The 20,600-nt window shown below is 43.3% G+C and overlaps 2 protein-coding genes and 1 pseudogene across 2 annotated transcripts; 2 read left to right on the top strand and 1 right to left on the bottom strand.

The window, feature by feature from the left end:
- Positions 1-4,321: 4,321 nt before the first annotated feature.
- LOC136516589 (probable ribosome biogenesis protein RLP24) lies at positions 4,322-7,771 on the top strand. Its single transcript, XM_066510026.1, has 4 exons — positions 4,322-4,588; positions 6,880-6,993; positions 7,091-7,227; positions 7,309-7,771. The coding sequence occupies exons 1-4, from the start codon at positions 4,508-4,510 to the stop codon at positions 7,475-7,477; spliced, it is 501 nt and encodes a 166-aa protein (XP_066366123.1). The 5' UTR covers positions 4,322-4,507; the 3' UTR covers positions 7,478-7,771.
- Positions 7,772-10,849: 3,078 nt separating this feature from the next.
- LOC136514972 (E3 SUMO-protein ligase MMS21-like) lies at positions 10,850-13,642 on the top strand (annotated as a pseudogene).
- A 1,077-nt stretch (positions 13,643-14,719) lies between these two features.
- Positions 14,720-20,335, bottom strand: LOC136514971 (auxin response factor 15-like). The gene is given in 15 exon segments (XM_066508669.1): positions 14,720-15,023; positions 15,141-15,235; positions 15,309-15,425; positions 15,427-15,732; positions 15,734-16,176; positions 16,284-16,434; positions 17,503-17,575; positions 17,650-17,769; positions 18,338-18,502; positions 18,579-18,669; positions 19,188-19,224; positions 19,226-19,273; positions 19,369-19,560; positions 19,686-19,742; positions 19,865-20,335. Coding segments are annotated over 14 exon segments (2,187 nt in total). The 5' UTR covers positions 20,186-20,335; the 3' UTR covers positions 14,720-15,023; positions 15,141-15,169.
- Between the last annotated feature and the right edge of the window lie 265 nt (positions 20,336-20,600).

Genomic DNA, 20,600 nt, shown 5'->3' with positions numbered 1-20,600 from the left:
ACATTTTTTTATTGTCGAACCCTTCAAGAATTCACATTCTATATGTAAATGTCATAGACGATGGTTCGTGATATTCTGAATATTACCACAAAACATGTTGAAGGCTGTTTTCGATTTTTCTATTTCATTTGTGATGGCACTTGTTTCATATTGTCTCAAATATCATTTAAAGCCCAGACTGAAATGCATTCTTTTGTGGCCTTTCTATGCATTTTATAACATTGAGACTATTTTTTTTTGGGTGATTACTTATTTGATTTAACTTTTTGTGGCGGCCATACGTGACTACTTTTGTATAGCTTTTTCTTATACTCAAAACCACAAAAATGTTTGCGCTCAGGTTTTGAGCATAGAAAACAATATTACATGACAATGTGTTGTAAATTTCATTGGTATTTATGTGAACCAAAAAGATGAAAATCTTGATCAACCTATACAGTGGTAGGTAGGTTCGCGCAACAACATAAAAATATCAATATTAATCCCATTTATTTTCACCTTTTTGTTTTTCATTTTTTTCCCTTCCCCGTTGTACTTGTTCTTATGATCTAGCATCTAAAATGTTTTGAGCTCGGCCTAATAAATTGACAACAGGCTCTGGCATCGAATTAACCTTTTTAATTGCTTACTCATTGCTACTTGGTTCTCATGTGATGATCACGACATGATTGTCTAATAGCCATGACAACACCTAGATGTGATGCATGTGTCGCCTATGAATAGGAAGGTCCACATATGCATGTTTCTTTGTAACATTTGGACTGTAACATTATTTTGTGTTGCTCCCTGGCATATATTTGTAACACATCTTATATGTTCCATTTATGTGTTACAACATAGTACACTTTTGTAACATTTTGCTTATAACATTAATTCTGTGTTACTATAATTATTGTTAGTAACACATTTTTATAAAAAAAATGTTTTGTGTTACAACCGAAATATGTAACACACTATTTTGTGTTACTATGAAATTTCACTGGAACATATTGATGAATATGTTACAAGAAAGTGCTATAATATTCTTGTTTTGTAGTAGTGAAATGCTGACATGTCACATGAGGTTGTGGATGGGCACGCGAATTGCATGCAAAGGCATGGTGGTTCATCCATCCGCCGACGGCAGGCTGGATGGAAGTCGCCTTGTGCGATGTCATGGAGGCATGGAGACCCCACGGCATGTTCCCCAGTAGAAGACCCACTGTCCTAGCTGTGCAGTGCAGCTTGATCCATATATATGCCTTCAATTCAAGCCATGTACGTACGTCCAGGCTTGCGGCGAGAAGGATCAGGTGGTCGGTCACATGAACGCCACGTCAGCTCTGGACGTTCAGATCCAGTGCTCAGCATTTCTCGGGACGGGCCTGACATAGCATATGGTCATGTCTAGCCACCCTTGACCGGTTACAGCCGCGTGATTAGTTAGACCTGAGCAAAAGTTAGGCCACGGCGTGTTTGGGTGAAGCCTACAAAAAGGCCAACTGGGCAGCAATCTAGCCGACTGCAAGTGAAAGTTACACTCCACTGCTCAGGTCTACTTGTGATATGAGTTTCGAGGAAACGAACATCTGAGAAAAGCCCAAGCGACCTTTGTACGTAACGTAAATCCTACCCGCGGCCATGAGTTGCTTTCCACTCTACGAGCATCTCCAAGAGTTTTGGAAACCCACCTCCAATCTTGATTTTTTTAGCAAGATTAAATAAAAACACTGCTTCCCAAGAACTCCCTGTTTCATCTCCCGATCTTTATGCACTCGGAAAATCAAACGATCGCGCGGAAATATACACACGGTTATTAATTGGCCAAATTGGAGGTAGAAGAACGTGGAGAAGAATAAAGAGTAGAACAGAGTTTCCAATGCAAATGTGTAAGGTAGAAAATATAAAAGTGATTAGGCTGATTTTGGAAATAGTTCAGGATTCTAAATGCAAAATTGCATCTATATTTAAGGAGCAAGATTTTAGAAACAATCGGAAAAACAAAATGTGCTACCAATTTTTAAGCGAGATGGAAAACACATTGATTTACAACGATTTTTCCAGGAATTATTAGACATGCTCCGGTCTAAGCTAGCCTCACGCAGCCTATGTTTTGTGGCTCCTTACTTAGGGTTCACCATATATTTCCGGCCTTACCTAGGGATGCAAATCGCCAAATTGAACTATGGTTAGAATTACCTAAATAATTAATTAAACTAAACATATTTAATAAAAAATATTTAAATTAGTCATATGTTCGTTTAAAATTATACTCCCTCTGTCATAGAAAATAGAGACCTTATAATTCAGTTAAAGTCAAATTATTGTAAATTTGATTAAATTTATAGAAAATATATCGGCATTTATGATATCAAATCGATACAATTCAATTTACCATGTAATATAGTTTCATATATCTAACTTGTGTAATAAACATTGGTATTATTCTCTATAAATTCATTCTTTATTCAACTCTGACTAAACTGGTAAACTGTTCGGTGGTCCGCTTTCGGTACCTTTAAGGGCGTGTTTGGTTTGCATCTTCTAAAGTTTAGTCATCTAAATCAGCTCCTAAACTTTAGGCTGTGTTTTTTTCTCTGAGCAAAAGTTTAGCTCTGTCACATCGAATCTTTGATACCAATTAGGAGTATTAAACATATACTAATTACAAAACTAATTACATAGATTGAGGCTAATTTGCGAGACAAATCTATTAAGTCTAATTAGTCCATGGTTTGACAATGTTGTGCTACGATAAACATTTGCTATTTATGGGTTACTTAGGCTTAATATACTTGTCTCGCTAATTAGTCTACTCCTGTGCAATTAGTTTTATAGTTAGCTCATGTTTAGTCCTCCTAGTTAGCATCCGAACTTCCGATATGACACGACTAAACTTTAGCCCCTGACACAAACCTAGTCACCATCTATTTGGTTTGATGGACTAAAAGAGAGTAAAAGAGGTCTTTTAGTCCCTTTTAATCAGGGTGTTAGGCTCCAAAGTGACTAAAATGTGAGACAGCTTGAGTAAAAGGTGAGGTTTAGTCCTATTTAACAACATTTGAGTGACTAGTTAGCTAAAGCTTATTTAGTCCTATTTAGTTAAAATATTTGTGTAGAAAATGATTAAATGAGACTTGATTTAGGAGGTGAAGAGTGACCTCAACACCCGTAAGCATTAGCCTACGCTACTACTGTTTTTTTTAGAAAAGGGTTGGATTTTTATTAATATAGGAAAAGAACTAATACATCCAGCACCCATAAAGGGCACCCCTCAAGAAAATAAAAATTACAGCTAAGTCCTCTGGAGCACCCCGCAGCCTTCGCCGTCGCCGACCGATGTTGCAGCAAGCCGGTCCTTCTCCACCTCCCGCAATGAAGAAGACACGGAATGAAGCTCATGGCCGAATTCCGGATCGACGAAGAATCTTCATCAAAGTTTAAGGAGCCCATAAAAAACACGCCGAAGGCGTGCTGTTGATTCGTTGAACGCACCGGCCAAAGGCAAGCTGCCATCTCCTCGTCGTTGCCGGGATCTGACGCCAATTGCCTCACCATCCAACCCCAGACGACGACCAGCAAACCCACGAGGGGGATCTGAATACACCAACCCGAACACACAGGAAGGTGGATAGCTAACCTCACGAGGAAACTTCTGACGCGACCACCAGAATTTCCTTGAGGGACAAAAGATGGATGGATGACACCCCACCCCCATCGATACGTCCACCAAAACTCCTCCACGTACCCGCCGCCATACAATGGCTTACGAGACCAGCATCGACGATGAAGGCATGGGCATCGCCGACACAGAGGAATCGAACACCAACGCAAAGGAATACATCGATGGCATACCCGTCACTGTCGAATCCCCTGCAAAAGATGCTGGCGCCGAGCACCACGCACCCACCAGCCACCACCGAGACTCGCTCACCATGGAAGGAGACGAAAGCAGAGAAGCTGAGGAAGAACCAAAAGAGACCCGACGATTTTCTCACCTGGACAAAACCCAACCCTAAACTACCCTAATAAGAGGGGATATGTACACTGCCCGTCGGATCCGCAGGCCCCCCAGCTCACCGGTGCCACCGAGGCCGCCGGAGGCAAGGGAAAGCCGGCCAATCCGGCGGCAGAACCGCAAACTCCTCGGAGTCGCCCTTGCGAAGAGTCGGGAAGAGACGAGAGGTATCTGGAGCCTAGCGAATGCCTACGCTACTACTGCTCAATCAGCGGCATTTCCTTCCAAGTTCCTCCTGGCCCAGCCCCACGTTGCGGTATCGGCCTGGCCCAAAGGGGCAGCCCAAAGTTTCGGCCCACCATGCGAGCAACATAAGCCACGCTCTCCAGCGCCGTCACGCAAACCCTAGCGGCCGCAGTCGGCCAGTTGCGCGTGCTCTCCGCCGCTCACCAACCGCCGGCTCCCCCAACGCCGCTCGTCGCCCGCCCGCCTGCAGTCGCGTATCACCAAACCTCCTGTTTTCGCTGCCGATCGGGGGGCCCGTAAGACGTTACCAAGGAAGGCGGCATCATGAGGTTGGAGAAGTGCTGGTTCTGCTCCTCCACTATCTACCCCGGCCATGGAATCCAGTTCGTCCGCAACGATGCCAAGGTGCTTCTCTTCTTCTTGTTTCCTCGTAGGTTTCCTTGATTGATTGACACAAGGAGCGCGCCCTGGGTTTCATTTATTTCTTGGAATTCAATTACTTTGTACAACTTCATACATGCTTTGTTTGGTGGTGTCATGTAACCATTACTGAGTCCAAACTGTTAGCTGCTTGTGTTGAATCAATTTCTTGCCTGGGTTATATTTGGGAGACCGTGTTAGTTTCTGTTGCCCAATCGCATATTTTAGTTTCTGGCTCACGACGTTGGATGGACCATGCCCCTGACTTTGTATCAGTCTGGGGATATATCCGGCACTACAGGTTAAATGGAAATATGGTTCCTATAAAAATCTTACTGTATGTCTTTGATTGGTGAGCTGATGTAAGAAGTTATTACTTAACAGTGTAAATATATAAATAATGGATTGCTGTGTCTTCCTGTCAAGAACTGGCTCCTTAGCATTTCCTTATCTGCTGTAGAACTGCTAAGCAAGTTCGAGAACCTTTTGCCCTTTTCTTTTTCCAGTTCATCATTATGAAGCGAACCTTCTATTAAAAACGAAATTTAGGGATGAACTGATAATGGTGATCATTTTGTTTGTGCGGGAGTCAAACAGAAAATTAGGCAAATGGTGCCTGTCCCTCTTCAGAGAATTGATAGTTTGATACTGTCACCTGGTTAGATATGTTAGTAGAAAAATTTTAACGGTGCTAATTAGATGTAAATGGAAATCACGTGGCATGGCATTTCTTGATGCATAGGATTGCCTTGTTGTAAGCACTGAACACTGCATAAAAGATGTTAGAACCAAAATCTGGTCTTCACTTGAGGAACTTGGCCTAATTATTTGGCTTAGAAGCTGCAGCTTACATGCATGGTAACTGCAGCATTGATTTGTGGTTTTAGCTATTCCCTCCACTTCATTTTATAAAGGCTCATGTGCATTAAATTCAGCGCAAGCTTGTGCGCATTAAGCCGGACTTTGTAATCTTCAACCAACAATTAGCCTCAACAGATTTTCATTTTGTTGGTGTGAAAATGATATAATTGGATTCACGTTTTACTGCATTTTCTTATGGTTATAATTTTGTTTCTGCAAGCACCGCATTATAAGAAATTAAGAGTCGATATCTAGTTTTCGAGACCATGCCTCGAAGTCTATCAATGCCTTAAGTTTTGCAATGTAGGGACTACCAGCTATAACTCCTTAGTTACCTGCTTTGTTTGTGAGACAGTTCGGCATAAGAGTTCTTTGCTCCTTGTCCAGTGGGGTTTTCCATACTCCTGTTGTTGTTTCTTGATGGATGTAGTCAGTGAATTTAGTACTGTATAGTGACAAACAGAGCACTAGACTGTATTTTTATCTGTTTAATTTCAGATTTAGAATCTACTAGAAGATATGCAATTGTGGCATAATGCTTACAATAACTCAATGTTCTGTAGACTAGGTAACTTAATTTTACTTTAAAGAAAACTAAGATCTAACTAAATAGTATCTTTTGTACTGTTCCAGCATGCGTAGTTCTGTTTTCTATATCATTTTGCATGTAATTTCTAGTTAATTCATTGTGTTATCCTGGATTCCTGGTTATTCAGTAATGCTTATTCGTACTGTTTCTGATTCCCATAAATGTTATTATTGTATTCTGTGAACGGTGGCCTCCTTGATGAATTCAAGGAAAATATAAAATACCGCATTGCTTGGTCTGCAATAGAAGAACATGTAGGCTTGCTTGTTAGATCTTTGTAATGTGTATCTGTTAGGAGCGGCCAGTGTTCTTTAAGGAACAATATGGTATTTTGGTACATGCGACAACACACCTTTGAAAATTTTATTGGCCTAGAATGTAAAGTTGGATCTTTTGTCTTCTGGCTATATGTAAATGAAACTGCTTCATTTTATATACTTTACAAATATTCTTCGTTAGCCGTGTTTAAATATGACCCATCAGTTGTACATTCTTTTGTTGATTGATGATTATCCTTATTAAGATGTTTAGGGGTTCTATTTTTCTTCTAGATTAAAATTGATAGGTAAAATATGTCGCTGTAATTTTCTTTTGACTGATATGTTATGTCTGCCCCCCATGAATTACGATTTTTAGTTTTAAATGTTCAAATTTATCTTCTTTCTAGACTGTTAAAGTGTTTATTGCGAATATTGGTTTGCATGAATACTTCAGAGCAATATAAGGCAATGCATATGCTTTTCTTGCCTTTAAAGTAATTTTTGTAGTTTCTATTTTGTATCTTGTTGGTACCCTGTAAGAGTGATTGGGTAATTCTTCTTGCCAGATCTTCCGCTTTTGCCGGTCAAAGTGTCATAAAAATTTTAAGATGAAGAGAAATCCTCGTAAGGTTAAGTGGACAAAAGCATACAGGCAATTGCATGGCAAAGACATGACAAAGGTTAGTAAGCACTTTGTTGTTTCTGATATCATGTAATAATCAGAGGTCATATTTCTTCCTATTGAAACCATGACTGGTATTCTTTGAAATTTACCAGGATACAACCTTTGAGTTTGAGAGGAAGAGGAACAGGCCTGAGCGCTATGACCGCAATTTGACGGAGCAAACTCTGAAGGCCATCCCACTTATTACAAAGATTAGGCATGACCGCCTGGAGAAGCACATTTCTAACAGGTTCGTTCTTGTACTCCAACTTGTCGTCTGTGTAATTTTGCAAGGATTTTCATGTCTGACATGGAGTACATCTTTTGACAGACATAAACCTGGTAAACGCAAGGAGATGGAGAAAGATTCTAAGGAGCTGGATCAGGACATCGGCATGCTTCCGAAGAAGCTTATTAGCAACGAGCTCGCAGCCGAGAAAACAAAGGTCAAGGTCAAAGTTGTTCAGCAGCAGACAGAAGATAATGCTATGGAAGAGTAGTGCGTGGCATTGTGTCGCCTGTGTTCTTGCCCGATGCAGATCTTTTTGTATTTACCTATTATGAAGTTGATGAAAGATGTTTAGACAATATATGCATGGAGTGAGTATCAGCAAGTTTTCCGTGTGGTTCCTGATACCTACACTGGAGTTGGTATGTGAGATAAATTTTGATAGGAGTCTTCTGTCTTCCAGCTCGGTCTAAACTCTGTAACTGTACCTGCTCATGACATTTACCTATTATAGGTGTAACTTTGTTCGAGAAAAAAAAAACTTATTGGTGAAACTTTAAGTAAACGAATACTCTTCTTGCAAAAACACGTTCTGACCTATTTTTGTCAGCCTAGGATTTCAACCTTTGTTGGGCCCCGAGAAGTTGTTTAATCACCCGAGGTTGTTTGCATTCTTGCTTCTACTTTTGTAATTTCAGGTTATTTGAAAAACACTGAAGGCAAGACACGCTGCATCATCACAAATCAGATCAGAGGCTCTTTCTGCTTCACTCGATCAACTAGTGGAAGAGTAAAATGCTTTGGTAGGAGCTATGATAGTGGAAGAGTAAAAACAGCTCGTGAAATAGTTTTTTATTCGTTTCAGCACCGATGCTTCTACATGCCAGAGTTTTCTGGCTCTAGCATCAATGTGTTGCATCGATGCTGAATTCTTCTCTCTCTTCGTTTCAACATTTGATACACTGTCCTTGTTTCAGCATCGATATTTGATACTGTGGGTAATCTTACAGTGGTTGGCGGAGGGAAGCTGGTACTTCGGCTGTCTTTGGCAGGGCTCTTGCCGAGCGGCTCCGGCTCTGTCTCCCCTGCCCGCGCGCTACTGTGCAGGCTCCGGCTTCGTGTAGCATGAGAGGAGAGCCGGAGGAGCACAACAGTGCCGGAGCGGGAGCCGGCCAGAGCCCCGCCAAACACGGCCTTCAAGGTACATTTACTTGTGAAATTTTCTGGCCATTGATCTGTGGAAGGTAATTAGTCAATAGAATTTATTTAATCAAGGCATATTAGTAATCGCAAACTTTGCGTCCGTAATTTGTTTACAGCCGAATTCTCCCATTAATCAGCCCGCACAATTTACTCTTTCAATTACAGTATCTACACTGCCACCGCGCTCGGATCGGCATGCTGAGGCCGCCTCTGTTGCCGCTTGCTTACCTCGACACCACTGCCACCTCCGGTCTTGGTGTTGAAGGCCTCCTTCGGGTTAGGCCCCGTGGATGATCTGATGCTGAACTAGCGTGGAGTGCAGACCGATAGGAAGGCAACTGATTCGCGTAGTGTTATGACCGGACGACAGTACTCTACGCGGTCGAAGCCAGGCCAGGATGTGGCGTGCGGCGAGCTCGGCCAGGTCATGATTCGCATAGTTTGTTAGGATTAAGATTGTTTTATTAGCAGTAGATCAGGTTGTTAGCAGTTGGTCTATTTATTTGGAGGATTATTGTGATGAGAAGTCAAGGAATAGATTGATCTTCTTTACCCTCGCTCTCTATCCCATTAATTCTCTCTTTCTCTTTCCCCAAACCGTTAAATGAATAAGTGATAATTCATCACCAAACCATTAAATGAATATTAGTACTCCCTCCATGTTCCTAAAAAAAGTTGTATTGAGGTTGTCTTAAGTCAAATATTTTAAACTTTGACTACAAATACATTCTTTTGGGTTGATTTTGAAAATATGAAAGTGATGTAAGTAGATTTATCTCGAAATGTAGTTTTTATAAAAGTATATATATTGACTATATTCTATAAATATTTTATAGCAAAAAGTAATGGTCAAAGTTGTTGTTTTTTAAGATTGTGTCGATGTATTCAACACGATTTTTTTTCAATATTAAAAGGTTCATTCCCTTTCTTGAAATTAAGTAAATCATATAAGTTGTTAATGCTCATTCCCTTTCTGAACACTTGCATGAAAGGGTCAAATTTTCAATACTCTAGCTCTTCTACAAGTTCAGCATCGCATATATTTAGGTTCGTACGAAACTATATTATATGGCAATGAGAAGTTTGAGTCCACTAGTCCAGTATCACGTTTCATATTAGCTATAAACTGTTGGTACTTTCAGCTTGTTCTTACCAACATCTAAAGAGTATCACTGCATCCTATTAACTATGGTATATAAAACATAGTGTTGTACCTGTGAACCGATGAGTACAACCTATTTTCTCCATGTTATACTGAAATAGTCTCTCCGAACATCCCATTGGTGAAACAGATTTGCATGCAGCTAGAGACATTGTTGGGCAAGAAATCGAGGATGGCATAGGAAAACTCAACATATGCCAGTGAAAACTGCATCCTGATGTTGTCTCGTTGGATGGCAGACAACATGGAAGACAATGAATCTGAAGAAGACAGCAACCTCATCTATGCTGAAAAAGTTTTGCCCGTGGCTGAAGAAAATTCAGCAGACGAACGCCACCACCCTGTCCTCTCTAGGCCTGAATCCCTGATGGGCAGCCGGGGCGAAGAATCATCACCCAAATGCAGCAATTTTCATAATGCCTCAAAGCCAGATGCATGAGCATCTTGTTCACAAAAAAAAAAGATGCATGAGCATCTGAGTTAGCTTGACGTGTGTGACTTTACCGTCTTGCATGGCCCTATTTAGTTTCCAAAAATTTTCACCCTAAAATGTCACATCGAATCTTGCGACACATGCATGGAGTACTAAATATAGACGAAAAAAAACTAATTGCATAGTTCTCGGCAAAATCGCGAGACGAATCTTTTAAGCCTAATTAGTCCATAAAAAGCCTTAAGTGCTACAGTAACCCACATGTGCTAATGACCGATTAATTAATATCATTAGATTCGTCTCTTAGTTTCCTGATGGGGTAATTTGTTTTTTATTAGTATCCAAAAACCCCTCCTGACATCCTTCCGACACATCGATGTGACACAAAAAAAAAAAAAAAATTCATTTCACGAACTAAACATCCAGATACCGAGCAGTAACGTAAATGGAAACAAGTACCACCGCTACCTGTTGCATGCAATGGAAAACGTTAATTTGTTTGGCTGGTTATAAGATATCCTTGATCCATTCCCGTTGCTCGGCGTAAACAGTTAAGGCCTAGAGGTGGGCGGTAACGACGTTTCACGTATCCAGATTCGATTCCTCCGTGAACGGCTCCGCTGCTGCTGAAACAAACACGTAGCAACAGGAACTAATAGCAGCGCAAACAGTTACCGGGTGGAAAACGTCGAAACAAACAGCACCGGAGTCCAGAGGTTAATCCATGGAAAAATGACAAACACCGACGGTGACACAAGTGACCTGCAACTGATGGAACTTGACATAGGTCATCATTGAGCTGATCCGCAATTGTTGTCGCGTGATAAGCTTAATTCACCTGCTATTTGCGGCGAATCCTAGATAGAAAAAAAAAATCTCAGGCTGAGCCTGGCTAAGACTCAGGTGTGGGCGTGCGGCTTGTATACACGCCGACACCGCACAACGGGCCACAGCCCACAGCCCAACTCACGCCTATGCGGCCCAACGCGACGCACACTTGTCCTCTGTCTTCCAGCTCGGTCTAAACTCTGTAGCGTAGCTTCTTCCGAGCCGCGCTCTCCTTGAACGGAAGTTCGAAAGACATTGCCGGAGATGTCGTCGATGGCCACCAAGCTCGTCAACACCGCCGAGGTCGCCTCGTCGGACGCGCAAACCCTAGTCGCGGTAAACCCCTCCGCCACCCACCTCTCTTCCCCCCTTCCCCGCTTCCGCCGCCCGCAAAACCCTAACCCTCCGTCGTCGATTCCCCGCAGGACATGCGGAAGGCAATCAGCACCATGAAGTCCCTCGCCGTAGACTTCGAGAGGGACGGCAAGTCCGACAAGGCAAGCGAACGCCACTGTTTAATCCCCATCCGACCTCGCCTCTAAACCCCCCTAACACCCCCAACGGCACGGGCATTTTTCATTTCAGGTGAAGAAGCTTGAGGAGATGGTTCTGGAGATGGTGGCTGCGTACGAGGACTGCGCGGCCATGGCCCAGGCGATTAAGGCGGTGCCTGGAGTGTATCAGCCGTCTGATCAGGTGGGGTGCTGCCTGCCGTCCGGATTCAAGCGATTTAGGGCCTTTGAAATTGGAGTAATTTTGTCTGACTCTTCTTGGCCTTGTTGTTTTGATTCCGTCTCCACTCGAAGCCAACGGATTTCAAAACATTGATCGAGGTGGAGGTTAGCAAGATTAAGGGAGCGTCATCAGCATCACAACAGAACCACCCACTCTTTCGGCAGTTCAGGGAGACTGTCTGGGTATGTGTTACAGAGTAGCGTGCTAATGGTCATTTGATGATCTTCAGGATTATGCATTCTAAATGTGCTCCCTGCATTAGCTAGTTGCTCCCATATGATTACAATAGCTAGAATGTGAATTTGGGAACAGAAATGATATGTTTGTGTAATTTTGCAAAATGTCTTATCTTCTGATGTCTTGTGTTGTTTTGTGCAGAATGTTCACCATGCTGGTCAACCTATGCCTGGTGAGGAACAGGAGGACATTGTCATGACAAGCACTCAGATGAGCATCTTAAATGTCACATGCCCATTAACAGGAAAGCCTGTGATTGAATTGATAGATCCAGTTCGCTGGTATGAGTATAATTCTATTCTGTACTTCTGTATCTCATTGAACATTCTTCGTGGGGTTTTCTAACTCAATAAGTGAAGGTTGAGCGTAACACTTTTCAACCTGGCAAAATTGACGGAATATTTTATGCACTGTCATGCTAAAAGAGAATGATCATTCACAATATTATTTTCAACCGATGAAGATAGAGCGGAAATTGTAGATACAAGAAACATGTTTCAACAGCTCTTTGAATTATGTTTGTTGAGTACTATATTTGGTCCTGTATCCTTTCGGTGACTTGCTGAAATCTGGATTTTCCTGGTCTCATTTGATATGGTATTCATGTCAGTAGAATGATTTGTTCTCAGCTCCCTGTCTCCCTGATGGAGCTACTAGTTTGCCATTGTCAATAGTGTAACAGTCTTCTACACCAGATATCTGGTGCTACATATACAACCCTTTCTGGCAACCTGATGTACTTTGAGACAGTCGAAAAGTAATAATTTCCTTTCTGTCACCATGGAGTACTATGATACAACCATGTGCCATTTTTGGCTGATAAATCCCCAAGTGGTTATTACTCCATGACATACTTGTTTCTTTAGTATAAAGATTTGACTGACAATTTATACATTGGTTTTTCATTTATGTGATAAAGAATCATAAAATTTCTTATATGAATATAATAAGATCAATTTTGTGTCACAAAAGTTATGTGTTAATAACATTTTTTTTTGTCAAAGGCTTGCCATATTAAAAAGAAATATACCTTGTAAAGATAAACAGATGGAATAGAGGGGATTGCTAGTTACTACTTCCTCTATTACAAATTATAGTTCACTTTAGCTTTGTCCTAAATCAAACGTATCTAACTTTGACCAAGTTTTAAAAAAGCATTAACATCTGCAACGTCAAATTAGTTTCATTAAGTTCTCCATGTAATATTTCTTGATAATGCATTTATGTGAATTTGTAAATGATATACTGTATTTTTCTAAAAATTGAGTCAAATTTATAGAATTATAGTTTGAAATGGGGTAGTACTTAGGCATTTGAATGTTATCTGTTAGTATAGATGTAGATATAATTCATTGTCCTGAACTGATGATAATTTCCTATGCAGTGTGGATTGCAAGCACATATATGAAAAGGACCCGAGTAATGCAATATATAAGGACCAAAAAAACCACCACAGTGCCCTATTGCAGGTATATCATTGCTCCCTGGCCATTCCTTGGTGCTTCCTTTTCATGAGGTGCTCACTTTGTTTTTTCTTCATCAATCAGGCTGTCCTAGAGTCCTAGAAAGAGGGAAGGTTATCTGTGATCCCCTCCTCCGTATTGAAATCGAAGAGCTGCGTTCATCAGAGACCGGTGCTCCAAATGCTACAAACATAGACGATTTGACCGATCGAATTGACGATGACGAGGAGTGAGGAGAAGGCCTGTTAGAGGGGTGTTGACAGACTTATTGTTTAGGAGGATAGGGTTTAGTATGTTTAGGAATCAGGATACACTGTCTTGTTGGATTCTGTAGGTTGATGGGTTTTAGTATGCTCAGGTTGCACTCTTTTGTCTTGTTCGGGTTCTGCATCTGATCACTTTGATATGTTCCATGGCGAATGTGACTTTAGTGTTTGGGTGAAGTAACCTAACTTTGCAGTTATGGAAGTGGTATAACGCTGGCAGACTATTCTGCACTTTATGGCAATATATTCTCCTGTATCAAACTGCCTTTTGTCCTATTGGGTTGATTGCCACCAGGAAATGCGCACGTTGCCTTCCGGACGTGATGAGTAACATGTAACATGATCAGCGACCAGGGAAGAGGAAGACCGATTGTTATCCTTTTGGGTTGACAAACTCTTTTCTAGGTGAAACCTTGTAGCAGATTTTGATTATATTTTTTGTTAAACATGTTCATTCAGTCTTCATTAGTTTTCCAACCCATGATTATGTTTTTATAGTGACACACCTCGCTCGAAATTTCAGGTATTCGGAGGAAAGATGAAACAGAAGCCACCACGGAGGTCAAGGTTCGCAGGCGACACTACATAACATAATCGTAAAGAGGCGGTGTCGCGACGGCAACTCTCGTGCGAAGAGAAACAGGTGTTGGCGAGGAAGTGCGGCATGCTTTCAGAGCGGCGGTGGTTTGGCGGACCTCGGGCGCAAGGCACGGTCACGGGCGGACGACCAAAGTCCAAGACGTTGGCACCGACAGAGACAACTATGTCTATGCAAGGACGTGCAGAATCTGCACAACTGTCTGGGCTTCTCGTCGAGAACTACGACTCGACTTGCAAACACGCGCTCGCTGCGGACACATCACCGAGCTGAAGGCCTGCCTCACCAGGCTGGGACCTGAAAGGTGCTCCCTGTCCGACCTATTTCAGTTTTCACAACCATATTTTATGTCCTGGGATTTTGCTACCACTCTCGCTATAGGAGGATGGCTATGAACCGCACTTGTTCTAACAAGATAACAAATCAAGTGCCGACATGTACATGACAAATGAGCTGGCAGACTGCTCTAAACATGACATCTAGGACTAGTAGCACAACTAACCTCTCAGATCATTGGCACCGCCGTTAATCTGTTGCCAGCATACAGCCTACTTTGATCGACATGCCAACTTGAATGTCAGAACGATATGGGGGTGGGGCAGAGGCGTCAAGCGGCCCCAAGAAATTTGTTCTCATAATAATACTTTATAGTCTAGAACTGTGCCAATGCAAACAAACCCTCTATAAATGGGTTTGCCATAGCATACGGCTTATAAACATAGAGGCAAGTTGTAAGCAGCAACAAATGCTGAAAACACGGAGCACTGACGGTTGTCATACAAAGTGCTCTAACAACTACAACTAGGATACAAGTTTGGTCAGCATCCTCGATCCATCCACCTTCATGATACCGAATCAACCACCTGAGACTATCCACACTACGCAACACAGCCTGCAAAAATACAACGCAAAAATACAACGCAACAATAAGCGCATGAGGACAAGAACAGTCAACTTATATGCTTTGAGTGTCACTAACATGAAGACAAAGGTACTAGTATATCTTCACCTCCAGGACAAGGCAATTTTACTAACAGATCAGATCATCATATCCACTGTTGAAACATCAATCACCCTACCAACAACAGGCCTCTGCTCATGAATCTGCAGGATTTTATAGTTCAAAAGGAAGGTAACTCTAGAATGACATCAAGGTTACAGGGTGTAGAGTACTCACAGTGGCACAACTGTTGCCCAGCGATTTCGGCACTTGTTGCTTCAAAGACAGGAAGGAGGATGGATAGTTGGTATCACCACAGTCCTTCTCTTTGATTGCTGGAACCTTCTCAGTCAAAGGATATGCCAAATATTTTGCAACTATTTTTACTAACTTCCCTGTTATCTGATCCGTCTTTTCCAACAGCAATAGTGGGGTGAAATTTCTCGATGGTCACATCTCTATTTCCCATTCCTCCAGAAACATGAGCCTGGAGCATCATCGTTCGCTCAGTTCCTCCAATACCTCCAGCATGGCCAAACATTTCACGTCTATCCTCATTCTTATCCAAGTGACAATGCGCAAATTCAAACGGGGACAACTTTGGATTATCTCGTTGAAACATTAGGACAGATGGTGGAGATGAGGATTGAGATGGAATAGCCTGGTGCTTGTGGCCCACGAAAAGCACATCCATGAAGCTGTGGATGCCACTTACTCGCTTGAGTAGGCACATGAGAACCACCTTGCTGATGAAAGCCGCTATTTATCAAACTTGCATCGACTAGAGTTCCTCTGTAGGGATGAAATACTTCTTGACCTTGCAAGACCTTTTGGAATCTTGGAGACTCCCCAAAGCCTGAGCAATGGTAGGAAAACCTAGGGTTTCCTAGTGGTGTTCTGACACCAATTCTCGGAACCCCTGGGATACTGTTACTCACATTATTGGAGCAACTTCGCTCATCAATGTGCTGCATGTTCCTTGCTTCACATGGCTGAGAAGTTGCAACAGCAGCATTATCATGAGTTCTATAACCCAATAATTCTTGACCTTGCAAGACCTTGTGGAATTGGGCAGATTCCGCAAAATCAGGACAACCACTTCCATCTACCAAAATGAAAATATTACTCATGAAGGAAGATAACAACATAACCATTAAGTGGGCAGTTTTATTATTATTCTTTTTGGGGGCTGGGGGGGGAGAACAGACATACTTGGAACTAGGTAGTCTGGGGGAAGACATGGTTTCAGTCTCTTTGCATTTGGTGCAGACATATGGGATCCTGAAACTGAACTAGTCAGCTCAATCTCCCAAGGAGAAATCCTGTTCGGTCGACGAAAATCTACATCATCATCCCATCGGACCTGCAAAAACGAATAACTGGTTAATATAAACCTGGCTTACTAAGTCAAGAGAGAGTATTAAGTGCCCCCGCAATGTGCACTCAGGGTAATAAGAAACCAAAATGAAATAAACTTATTTATGTTGTGAAATAAGTGCCTCTTCAAGATGCCTCTACAAATAGACACCTCTTCATGAGAGATCTCATCAAAAGATTAGAGTAGGCACTAGTAAGTGTATTAGGTGGTTACCATAGCCACCAAAGGGCATGTCCTTTGGCACAGAGAGTGGAAATGGTTGCCATATCCTATCGAGACAAGACACCCTTTCACCAGACTACTTCACCATGTATATATTTCCATGATCAGATCAATGCAAAACAAGTTCTACCAATTTTATCATTCCACTTACATTTCATACTTTAACGATTTACTTAGAAGTGCCCTGATCAAGGAAACCAGGCTGGCACAAGGCAAGCCTCTTCTTTAGATATAGACACAACATGCCTCTAAACTGATGCTCATCAAAGAATGTGCTCTGGAGAAAACTTACGTAAAAAAATAATGTCATTTTCGATCAGCCTTCTACATCAAACAGAGAGCACAGGATGCATAGTAGGCAGCAAATTGCAATCCTCAACATTGGATGTGCATTGTATTACTGAATAGATGTGGAAGATTGCTTATTGGCTTATTAGCAAGCAAATAGTGCAAATAGGTGGCAAAGGCAACTACACGATGCAAATGCTTAGTGTCCTGTATAAAGATACAGGTTATATTCTATATGTATCTGTAAGAGAGAAGAACTAGAGAGAATCACTCAACTTCCATTACTTTCAGACGAGGTACATATACATGAACCAGAGCTTAGGCCAACCAACGTGACTAGCAGCCGATCCTACAATCTAGGCGTCATGGGAACGTTGAGGCCGTTGGCCCATTCAGTTACAACAGATAGAAACAAACTCTGAAGAATCTTCCTAGGCTATGTCGCTGGCAGTATCTAACACGGATTATTTTCATATGTAACTAAACTTTACCACCAGAAAAGTTATACAGAAAGTGAAGCATTAAAACTTAAGGCAACATTACCATCAAACATTTCCACTTCGAACCACGCCACATGGGGTCAGCATCACCAATTCCTGCTATGATCCCTGTGCATCTGCATAGAACTCTGATGTGTCAAACCATAATAAATCCGTGTAAAGATGAGAACAACTTTTGGAGCACACCAACCTTCTTTCAGAAGCATCATCACTCTCATATCTCATTTTGAACCTCAAACCGGCAGAAAATTGTTGACTGAAGCTCTTCATAAACTTCGAATATGGTATAATGAATTCAGATTGGCTTAATCTGTAAGGTTTTTGGAAAGCAGTAATTGCCATCAGGGCCATAATTGTTGGTAGACAAAAAGGCAAGGCTTGCAGCAAAGCTCATGTATATTTCCATTTTTTAGAGAATATTTACACTTTCTAATTTACCACATCAGGATCCAAGAAGGTAAAAATGCACATGAGATACATAAGAACCAAAGGTCACTCACTACTTGTGTACTTGTCATAATATCAAAAAAAAGATTTGTGGAACTAGATTTTTGATTGAAAGGGTCCAAATGCAGGTGGCAACATCAATTCAAAGAGCAATAATATCACTTAATGTTGGATTCCAGTAAGAGTCTTGAATTACTAGATGAATTATGTCATGGTAAATGGGTAGCACTTGGAACTAATGTAATGGGACTTGCTGTGCTACATGAAACAGCTCAGGAAATGATATCACACATGATTTCAAATCCTCGTCAACCAGCAATAAATAGTTATTGCATTGTAGCTAAAAATCACATTTTAGTTCATATTATCTAAGATCAGCATCAACATGAACATGCAAAGCATTAAACAGAAACAGCTATATTCATCATCACCTGGGGTTGTAGTAGATGTGGAACACACTTTTTGTGGCCACAGCATGTGCTATGTTAGCTAGTGAACCAAGATTTGAACACTGATCATAAAGAGCTGGAAAAGCAGATCCATTTTTTAGCTGAGCTGCACGGCGCACTCCAAGTCTTAGCTCCCCATCATCACCCCTGAAAATTATGAGGAATCCTCAGAAAGGACCAACACCAACATGTGATAATTATCTCCATGTTCGCGGTGGCCTACCTCAAAAATAGTACGGCGTCCCCTGAGACAAGCTTCTTCTTATTGACAAATGCACTCCATCCAGTGGTTAAAAGGTGCCTGCGGGGCTGGCCTGCATCACATTCAGGTGCAGATTCATCAGAAATCAAGGACCACACACATGACATATAACTTCTCATGTTTGTCCTTTACATCCCTTAAAATGGGACCATAACTTTCCGAACAAAAAATCAGATGATTTTCATGAGCAAAACCGGTAAATTTTAAGTACAACTGCAATAACTAACCAATGACATGAGAAATGCAGAGCATAGCACACAAGATAGCAATGCAGAGAGCAGGAAGCATTGGCATAGTTTGTACAACCCACAACATGTAATCATTACTAGTTCTGATCATAATGGTGACATATATAGCCAAAGGGTGACTGAGGAATCATGGCTTCAAATCCTGGACTACGTGAACAGAGATGAACATTTCCACTGTGCTCAATCCAAACAAGAAATGCAAGTCATATAAAACACTAATCACCGATTGAAGTGCAACCATTCAACATCATTCACAGATACTGAATGATTCAGGGTCAACAAGTACAGAAGCCTGCTGATATCTCAGTATTTGTTCATGTACCTCGATAAATGTGGCGGAACCTCCACTCTGTTCCGTAGCAAATCCTTGGCGAAAAGCTCCTGCGAGGGCCGCTGCTGGCTGTGGTCCTGCACGCCCCAAGAGCAGATGATTCAGAATCGCAGTTGAGAGCACCAACCGGGCACCGAAAAGGTCGAAGCTTTCCAAGGCAGCGCAAGCGAACCAGAGGCGGGAAGCAGTCCTCGGCGGCGCGGCGCGGCACGGAGAAGCCGCCGTGCGTGCTGGTATCGGAGGCCGTGAGCGTCTTGCAGAACATGTGCGGCATCCGCGAGAACCGCTGCTTCACGGTCTCCCCGTCGTCGCCGTCCCCGGCGCTCCCGTCCTCGGACCCTCCGCGCAGCCGCCTCGCGACATCCTGCACGACGCGCCGGAAGTAAGCGCCCCAAGAAACACAAATCAGACCAAAATCCCGTCTTAATGGACGCAACAGAGAAATCAATCCGAATCCAATGCCGCTGGTGCACTGTAGCTTCCGCGAACCTCGTTCTCGGCGAGGAGGGCGAGCTGGGCGTACACCTCGTCCGTGGACGCGTCCGCCTGCAACGAGCGCAAGAGGAGGACAAGTCAATGGATGCCGCACCGGCACGGGCAACCCACGCACGCAGGCACACACACACACACATTGAGGAGCTCGCGGAGGCAGGAACCGGCGCACGCACATGGAGAGTGACGTCGACGACGCGGCAGAAGACGTGGGGCGGCAGGGCGGCGGGTGCCGGCGCGCCTCCGCCGGCGGCGTCGCCGAGGTGCTCGAGGTGTCCCTGAGGGAGGTACACCACGACGCTCCCTTTCCGCGGCAGCGGCGCGACGGGACCCGCGCAGGCGTGCCACAGCTCGAGGCACACCGCGGCGCCCGGCCTCGGCTGGGGCGGCGGGGGCGTGGCCGCGGAGCTGGTCCGGCTCTGCTGGGAGCAGGCGTTGCCGGGCTCCGCCTCCTCCTCGTCCTCCTCCACGGTGTCGTTGAGGTCGATCCCCGCCATGGCGGCTGCGGGCGAGGCACGGGCTTGGAGCACGAGAAGGGGAGCGGCACGCAGGGAGCAGGAAGGAGGCAGGGAGCTAGCAAGTGATTAATGAGGAGGGTGGGGGCGGAGGCTGCAGGGCAAGAAGGCGAAGAAAGAACCACCAGGGAGAGGGAGGGAGAGGGGGAGGGGTTAGCAGGGAGGCAGCATCGGAGAGGGCGGTGTGGTGGGGCGACACATCGTGGTAGGGGGGGGGGGGTATGGAGGCCGAGGCTATAGGCAGCTACAACCAAGCTACCCTCCTACTCCTCCCCACAGACCACCTATCCAGCTATAGCTAGGAGGGAGGGTAGAGGGAGACGAGGACAGAGAGGGCGGGGGTTGCGTGGCTGTCACTGTAGCTGTGAGCCCAGCCAGCCAGCACCGGCTGCAACCG

Source organism: Miscanthus floridulus, chromosome 17 (assembly GCF_019320115.1).
Source record: "Miscanthus floridulus cultivar M001 chromosome 17, ASM1932011v1, whole genome shotgun sequence".
NCBI classification, from domain to species: Eukaryota; Viridiplantae; Streptophyta; class Magnoliopsida; order Poales; family Poaceae; genus Miscanthus; species Miscanthus floridulus.
The sequence above is the reverse complement of the archived record's forward strand: the minus strand, read 5'-3'. Positions and strand labels throughout refer to the sequence as shown.